At 57.7% G+C, this 8522-nt stretch overlaps 1 protein-coding gene across 1 annotated transcript; it reads right to left on the bottom strand.

The window, feature by feature from the left end:
- Positions 1–6887: 6887 nt before the first annotated feature.
- On the bottom strand, positions 6888–8130 carry LOC123152889 (uncharacterized). Its single transcript, XM_044572280.1, has 2 exons — positions 7803–8130; positions 6888–7669 (listed from the first exon to the last, which is right to left on the bottom strand). Exons 1-2 carry the CDS (start codon positions 8128–8130, stop codon positions 6888–6890), a joined length of 1110 nt encoding a protein of 369 aa, XP_044428215.1.
- Positions 8131–8522: the final 392 nt, after the last annotated feature.

Below are 8522 nucleotides of genomic sequence, written 5' to 3'. Positions count from 1 at the left end.
CGGACGCGTCGGGTCTACACGGAGGGGATCTTGCCGTGGCTTTGGCCCGGATGTTGCTCCAAAGTGTTCCTATGGGCTGACCTAACACAACCGGGTGGATACTCCACTGCTCAAAGCCCGTCCGTGCAAAGTCAAAGGGGTAGATCATGTGGTCAAAAGCTACAGGGTTAGGCGGGACGGGGCCCTAGGGGGATAGCAATGCCACCGGAGCGTTGCACCGGGACCTCATACATGCGGGATGGTGTGCTAGCATGTCCGAAGAGGCGGCACGCGTCTCCGGGGTGTGCCCCCCCTCACGGACGGCGCCGTCGCCGGCATCTGGAGGGGGGGGGGGGAAACGGACGCGCCGGGTCTACACGAAGGGGATCTTGCCGTGGGTCTGGCCCGGATGTTGCTCCAAAGTGTTCCTATGGGCTGAGCTTACACAACCGGGTGGATACGTCCATTGCTCAAAGCCCGTCCGTGCAAAGTCAAAGGGGTAGATCCCGTGGTCAAACGCTACAGGGTTAGGCAGGACGGGGGCCCTAGGGGGGTAGCAATGCCACCGGAGCGTCGCACCGGGACCTCATACATGCGGGATGGTGTGGTGGCATCTCCGAAGAGGCGGCACGCGTCTCTGGGGTGTGGCCCCCCCTCACGGACGGCGCCGCCGCCGGCACCTGGAGGGGGGAAAACGGACGCATCGGGTCTACACGGAGGGGATCATGCAGTGGGTCTGGCCCGGATGTTGCTCCAAAGTGTTCCTAGGGCCTGACCTAACACAACCGGGTGGATACGTCCACTGCTCAAAGCCCGTCCGTGCAAAGTCAAAGGGGTAGATCCTGTGGTCAAATGCTACAGGGTTAGGCGGGACGGGGGCCCTAGGGGGTAGCAATGCCACCGGAGCGTCGCACCGAGACCTCATACATGCGGGATGTTGTGGTGGCATGTCCGAAGAGGCGGCACACGTATCCGGGGTGTGGCCTCCCTCACGGACGGCGATGACACGGTAGTATACGTTCTGCGGTAACGATGCGGCGTGAATATTATTAAATACTCGGAGCGCGATAAAATCATGAGTTTTTTACACGACATGGGTACATGTGTTGTAGGACTGATGGGAATTTTTCATAATTTTTCGTCATGGAGAAGTATCTGAACAATTCCCTCTTACGCGGATTGCTCTTCGCCTGTCTACGACTGTGGCCGGCGGCCTCCGGGGGCTAGCATGCCGCCAAATTTTGCGTAGGCGGCCTCTCACAAGTCTGGAAGTGTTGTCGCGAGTGCAAATGCCCGGCACGCATCTCCGGGGTGTGCCCCCCCCCTCACGGACGGCGCCGCCGCCGTCGGCACCTTGAGGGGGGCAAACGGACGCGTCGGGTCCACACGGAGGGGATCTTGCCGTGTGTCTGGCCCGGATGTTGCTCCAAAGTGTTCCTATGGGCTGACCTTACACAACCGGGTGGATACGTCCACTGCTCAAAGCCCGTCCGTGCAAAGTCAAAGGGGTAGATGCCGTGGTCAAACGCTACAGGGTTAGGAGGGACGGGGGCCCTAGGGGGGTAGCAATGCCACCGGAGCGTCGCACCGGGACCTCATACATGCGAGATTGTGTGGTGGCATGTCCGAAGAGGCGGCACACGTCTCCGGGGTGTGGCCCCCCTCACGGACGGCGCCGCCGCCGGCACCTGGAGGGGGGGAAACGGACGCGTCAGGTCTACACGGTGGGGATCTTGGCGTGGGTCTGGCCCGGATGTTGCTCCAAAGTGTTCCTATGGGCTGAGCTAACACAACCGGGTGGATACGTCCACTGCTCAAAGCCCGTCCGTGCAAAGTCAAAGGGGTAGATCCCGTGGTCAAAAGCTATAGGGTTAGGCGGGACGGGGGCCCTAGGGGGTAGCAATGCCACCGGAGCGTCGCGCCGGGACCTCATACATGCGGAATGGTGTGGTGGCATGTGCGAAGAGGCGGCACGCGTATCCGGGGTGTGGCCCCCCTCACGGACGGCGATGACACGGTAGTATACGTTCCGCGGTAACGATGCGGCGTGAATATTATTAAATACTCGGAGTGCGATAAAATCATGAGTTTTTTACACGACATGGGTACATGTGTTGTAGGACTGATGGGAATTTTTCATAATTTTTCGTCATGGAGAAGTATCTGAACAATTTCCTCTTACGCGGATTGCTCTTCGCCTGTCTACGACTGTGGCGGGCGGCCTCCGGGGGCTAGCATGCCGCCAAATCTTGCGTAGGCGGCCTCTCACAAGTCTGGAAGTGTTGTCGCGAGTGCAAATGCCCGGCACGCATCTCCGGGGTGTGCCCCCCCCTCACGGACGGCGCCGCCGCCGCCGGCACCTGGAGGGGGGCAAACGGACGCATCGGGTCCACACGGAGGGGATCTTGCCGTGTGTCTGGCCCGGATGTTGCTCCAAAGTGTTCCTATGGGCTGACCTTACACAACTGGGTGGATACGTCCACTGCTCAAAGCCCGTCCGTGCAAAGTCAAAGGGGTAGATGCCGTGGTCAAACGCTACGGGGTTAGGCGGGACGGGGGCCCTAGGGGGGTAGCAATGCCACCGGAGCGTTGCACCGGGACCTCATACATGCGGGATGGTGTGGTGGCATGTCCGAAGAGGCGGCACACGTCTCCGGGGTGTGGCCCCCCTCACGAACGGCGCCGCCGCCGGCACCTGGAGGGGGGGGGGGGAACGGACGCGTCAGGTCTACACGATGGGGATCTTGGCGTGGGTCTGGCCTGGATGTTGATCCAAAGTGTTCCTATGGGCTGAGCTAACACAACCGGGTGGATACGTCCACTGCTCAAAGCCCGTCCGTGCAAAGTCAAAGGGGTAGATCCCATGGTCAAAAGCTATAGGGTTAGGCGAGACGGGGCCCTAGGGGGGTAGCAATGCCACCGAAGCGTCGCACCAGGACCTCATACATGCGGGATGGTGTGCTGGCATGTCCGAAGAGGCGGCACGCGTCTCCGGGGTGTGACCCCCCCTCACGGACGGCGCCATCGCCGGCACCTGGAGGGGGGGAAACGGACGCGTCGGGTCTACACGGAGGGGATCTTGCCGTGGGTCTGGCCCGGATGTTGCTCCAAAGTGTTCCTATGGGCTGACCTAACACAACCGGGTGGATACGTCCACTGCTCAAAGCCCGTCCGTGCAAAGTCAAAGGGGTAGATTCCATGGTCAAACGCTACAGGGTTAGGCGGGACGGGGCCCTAGGGGAGTAGCAATGCGACCGGAGCGTCACACCGGGACCTCATACATGCGGGATGGTGTGGTGGCATGTCTGAAGAGGCGGCACGCGTATCCCGGGTGTGGCCCCCCCTCACGGATGGCGATGACACGGTAGTATACGTTCTGCGGTAACGATGCGGCGTGAATATTATTAAATACTCGGAGCGCGATAAAATCATGAGTTTTTTACACGACATGGGTACATGTGCTGTAGGACTGATGGGAATTTTTCATAATTTTTCGTCATGGAGAAGTATCTGAACAATTCCCTCTTACGCGGATTGCTCTTCGCGTGTCTACGACTGTGGCCGGCAGCCTCCGGGGGCTAGCATGCCACCAAATCTTGCGTAGGCAGCCTCTCACCAGTCTAGAAGTGTTGTGGTGGGTGCAAACGCCCGGCACGCATCTCCGGAGTGTGCCCCCCCCCTCACGGACGGCGCCGCCGCCGCTGGCACCTGGAGGGGGTGAGGGAAACGGACGCGTCGGGTCCACACGGAGGGGATCTTGCCGTGGGTCTGGCCCGGATGTTGCTCCAAAGTTTTCCTATGGGCTGACCTTACACAACCGGGTGGATACGTCCACTGCTCAAAGCCCGTCCGTGCAAAGTCAAAGGGGTAGATCCCGTGGTCAAACGCTACAGGGTTAGGCGGGACGGGGGCCCTAGGGGGGTAGCAATGCCACCGGAGCATCGCACCGGGACCTCATACATGCGGGATGGTGTGGTGGCATGTCCGAAGAGGCAGCACGCGTCTCCGGGGTGTGCCCCCCATCACGGACGGCGCCGCCGCCGGCACCTGGAGGGGGGGAAACGGACGCGTCGGGTCTACACGGAGGGGATCTTGCCGTGGCTCTGGCCCGGATGTTGCTCCAAAGTGTTCCTATGGGCTGACCTAACACAACCGGGTGGATACGTCTACTGCTCAAAGCCCGTCCGTGCAAAGTCAAAGGGGTAGATCATGTGGTCAAAAGCTACAGGGTTAGGCGGGACGGGGCCCTAGGGGGATATCAATGCCACCGGAGCGTTGCACCGGGACCTCATACATGCGGGATGGTGTGCTAGCATGTCCGAAGAGGCGGCACGCGTCTCCGGGGTGTGCCCCCCCTCACGGACGGCGCCGCCGCCGGCATCTGGAGGGGGGGGGGGAACGGACGCGCCGGGTCTACACGAAGGGGATCTTGCCGTGGGTCTGGCCCGGATAATGCTCCAAAGTGTTCCTATGGGCTGACCTAACACAACCGGGTGGATACGTCCACTGCTCAAAGCCCATCCGTGCAAAGTCAAAGGGGTAGATCCCGTGGTCAAATGCTACAGGGTTAGGCGGGACGGGGGCCCTAGGGGGTAGCAATGCCACCGGAGCGTCGCACCGGGACCTCATACATGCGGGATGGTGTGGTGGCATGTTCGAAGAGGCGGCACGCGTATCCGGGGTGTGCCCCCCCCCCTCGCGGACGGCGATGACACGGTAGTATACGTTTTGCGGTAACGATGCAGCGTGAATATTATTAAATACTCGGAGCGCGATAAAATCATGAGTTTTTTACACGACATGGGTACATGTGCTATAGGACTGATGGGAATTTTTCATAATTTTTCGTCATGGAGAAGTATCTGAACAATTCCCTCTTACGTGGATTGCTCTTCGCGTGTCTACGACTGTGGCCGGCGGCCTCCGGGGGCTAGCATGCCGCCAAATCTTGCGTAGGCGGCCTCTCACAAGTCTAGAAGTGTTGTCGCGGGTGCAAACGCCCGGCACGCATCTCCGAGGTATGCCCCCCCTCATGGACGGCGTCGCCGCCGCCAGCACCTGGAGGGGGGGAAACGGACGCGTCGGGTCCACACGGAGGGGATCTTGCCGTGGGTCTGGCCCGGATGTTGCTCCAAAGTGTTCCTATGGGCTGACCTTACACAACCGGGTGGATACGTCCACTGCTCAAAGCCCGTCCGTGCAAAGTCAAAGGGGTAGATCCCGTGGTCAAACGCTATAGGGTTAGGCGGGACGGGGGCCCTAGGGGGGTAGCAATGCCACCGGAGGAGGGCCACCACAACACCTGGCGGCATTGCTACCCCCCCAGGTACCCCGTCCCGTCTAACCCTGACACAGACGACCGCCGGGTCTATCCCTTTGACTTTCGCTGGACGTAGTTTGACCGGTGGACCTTTTCACCTTGTTGTCATAGCCCAGCCATAGCTACACCCCCCAACACAGTCCCGGCACAACCCACCCCAAGATTCCCTCTGCGTCGGCCCGACGTGGCTGTTTCCCCCCTCCGGGGCACGGCGACATCGACGCCCGTGAGGGGGGAGGGGGCACACCACGGAGCCGCGTGCCTGCGCCTGCCACCACGTTTCCACAACCGTAGGAGGGCCCACCGCAACACCTGGCGGCATTGCTACCCCCCACAGGTACCCCTTCCCGTCTAACCTCTCTGTGACACGACGGAAGAAGGCCCGTGTGGGGGGCAATCGATATATGTTTTCTGTACATTTAAGTTAATGAAATTAGTATTGGAAAAAAACTAAAAAATAAAAAGAGAAAATATAAAAAATATAAAAATATTATTAGAAATCTATGCCTACGGCAAAGCCGTCGGCATAGCTACGGCCACGGAACGGTAGAGCCCTGGATCGATGACGTGGCGTAGGGCGGGGATCAATGACGTGGCAAAAACCATGGGCCAGGCCTATGCCGACGGCCTAGCCGTCGGCATAGAAATGCCACCCCACGGGACCGGCGAACGACGCGGATCGATGATGTGGCGGCGCGGCGGATCGATGATGTCGGCATAGCTATGCCGACGGCTAGGCCGTCGGCGTAGCTATGCTGACGGCCACCGTTAGCCCGTCAGCGTAGCCTGACGCCGTCGAACTGCCGTCGCCGCCCGGGTAGACGGGCCCACGTGATATGCCGACGGCCTGCTCTATGCCGACGGCCACCGTAGGTATATTCGAAGAAATGCCGACGGCTTATCTGTGCCGACGGCCCCCGTCGGCATAGATGGTTATACGCCGACGGCCTTTCTACGCCGACGGCTTTAGTTGGGCCGTCGGGGTATGCCCACATATGCCGACGAGGGCCGTCGGCATAGGTTTGGCCGTCGGCAAAACAAGTTTTTCTGGTAGTGTGTAGTATTAACGAAGACAATAACATGAAAAAGATGTGAGCAAGCTGGCTAAACCAGTTATAAGCGTTAGCTAAAGGTTCTAATTCTAACAAGAAACAAAGCAACCCAGGATTTGTAGAATATACATGCCCAAGGCCAACTCTGGATTTACTGGAACAATGACACTAAAGTGGTCTCCTTTTTTTACTCCTGCAGTCATAAGATGCTCATATGCATGTTCACTAGATGAGAATTGCTTTCCAGAATTCAGTAAGCTTCCAGTTTCACTTAAATTAGACAATACATTATCCCAAAATGTGCGAACGATACATAACACTTATTAACTATAAAACTGCAGGCAGGACAGAATATAGTGCAAATGATGCGCACAATATCAATTAGCTGTATCCATAACCAGCACTGCTTGTATGAAAATAAGCATACTACCAAAGCTTGTTAACATCAAGCAAATCACTGCAACATATTGCTTTGCTGTGCCAGACTGTAACCAGATTAAATAAGAGTACGCTGAAGGCTGAGCAACTTGAGCAACTCAGATAGTTGGTGGAGACAGGGATGGTGGGAAACCAGCATATAGATGACCAGCTGAGATCGCTTTGCTAAGCCTAGCGAACAACTCGACTTGCAATGTCTTCAAGTCCACCGAGAAGTATCCAAACTTCAGATCCTCTTGTGAAGGCGTGGTGTACAACACGTGTAAAAGCAAGTATCCCCCAGCTACACCAACCAGAATTGCACGCTTTACCGGCATCGGGATGTCCTTCTCCCAGTGCCATTGATTATTTCGTAGAACAGAATACGTGAGCCAGAGTGGGTCATTTTCAGTGTCCTGATCATACCATTTAGTGAGCATGCCAAGCTTTCCCTCCGATGCCTCGACAATGACAGATCGACCCATCCCTCGATGGTCAGGCGGGAGGTCGACATCAGAGAACTCCATGGTGTGCGTGTCGAGCAGAAGCAACTTGTCCAGGAAATGCAATTGCCAGCAGAAACATCCGTGGACGAACTGTCGATCCGAAAGCCCAGGCTCAGAGTTTTCAAAGGAAGCAAGTGTAGCCCGAGAACTCCATTGGTCGTTTGTAAGAACACGCCATTGTCCGTTCAAAGAGGAGAAGACAATAAGCAGCAGATGCATTCTGCATTGCGCCAAGCACATCACTCTGAATGATAGAGGGTCCTCCTCATCGTCGCCGGGAGCAAGGAAAGTCTCTAGACCAAAAAGGTCCGGTCTGCGGACCAGCGCCTTCAGGTCGTCGGGGACGGCGGGCAGCAGGATGTAGCGGCGATGCACGGGGTCACACGGCAAGGTCTCTGACCAGAAATTTGCGGTACATGTAGTCGCACACATCGGAACCCAGAAGGATGTTGCTACCGCTTTCTTCTTCGACCGGGGCGCCGGCAAGGAGGGCGCGTCCGTCGAAAAAGTTGATTCTACTCCAGTTACGGCCGGCGGTGGCGGGGAGGAAGGAGGAGCAAGAGAAACTGAAGTCGGCGAAGGCGCGGGCGGCGACGGCGGAAGGGTGCGGCGGCTGCGCCGGACTGAACGGGTCGTGGAGAAAGCCGATGAGAGGCGGCGGGTGGAGGGTGCGGTAAAGACGGAGGAATGCGTGGCCGGTGATGACGCTGCAAAAGGTGGCGCATGCGGTGGAGGCGCGGGCTAGGTCCGCGGCAGTGGGGAGGCGGAGGAAGATTTCCTCGAGGAGATCGTGTGGGGTTCGAAGGAACGGCGGCTCCGGCGGTGGTGCTGGGCGCGAGGTTGGCGGCGGCGCCATGGATTGGGGAATTGGGGATTTGGTGAATGACTGACGAAGGATGGCTTCTATAGATTTTTTTTTGAGCGAAACCTGCTAGGATTTATTGATTAACTAAAATGTTTACAGGAATGGCAACAGGATCATGAGGAAGACCTAGCCATATGTGTCTCCCTTGAGTAAGAGAGACCCCAAACCTAGCAAGCCTATGAGCTTCCATATTGAAAGTTCTGTATTCGAAAGAAAAATTACAAGACTGAAACAGTCCAGAACTCTCTAAAATCTCTTTGATGATGCCTCCATCCTCTCCTCCAGGTCCAAGATGGATGTGGTTGACAATTTGCTGACAATCTGAAGCAATCTGAATATTCTGCACCCCCATATCTTGGGCTAGGGCGATTGCTTCCCGGCAA

The sequence above is a fragment of the Triticum aestivum genome, chromosome 7A, assembly GCF_018294505.1.
Source record: "Triticum aestivum cultivar Chinese Spring chromosome 7A, IWGSC CS RefSeq v2.1, whole genome shotgun sequence".
NCBI classification, from domain to species: domain Eukaryota; kingdom Viridiplantae; phylum Streptophyta; class Magnoliopsida; order Poales; family Poaceae; genus Triticum; species Triticum aestivum.
The sequence above is the reverse complement of the archived record's forward strand: the minus strand, read 5'-3'. Positions and strand labels throughout refer to the sequence as shown.

What these genes read in the sequence shown, in the direction of transcription:
- LOC123152889 (XM_044572280.1), bottom strand. Translation starts at nt 8,130, where the DNA reads ATGGCGCCGCCGCCAACCTCGCGCCCAGCACCACCGCCGGAGCCGCCG. An exon ending in CCTCCCCGCCACCGCCGGCC is followed by an intron (nt 7,670 to 7,802) that starts GTAACTGGAGTA and finishes ATTTCTGGTCAG; the next exon opens with AGACCTTGCCGTGTGACCCC.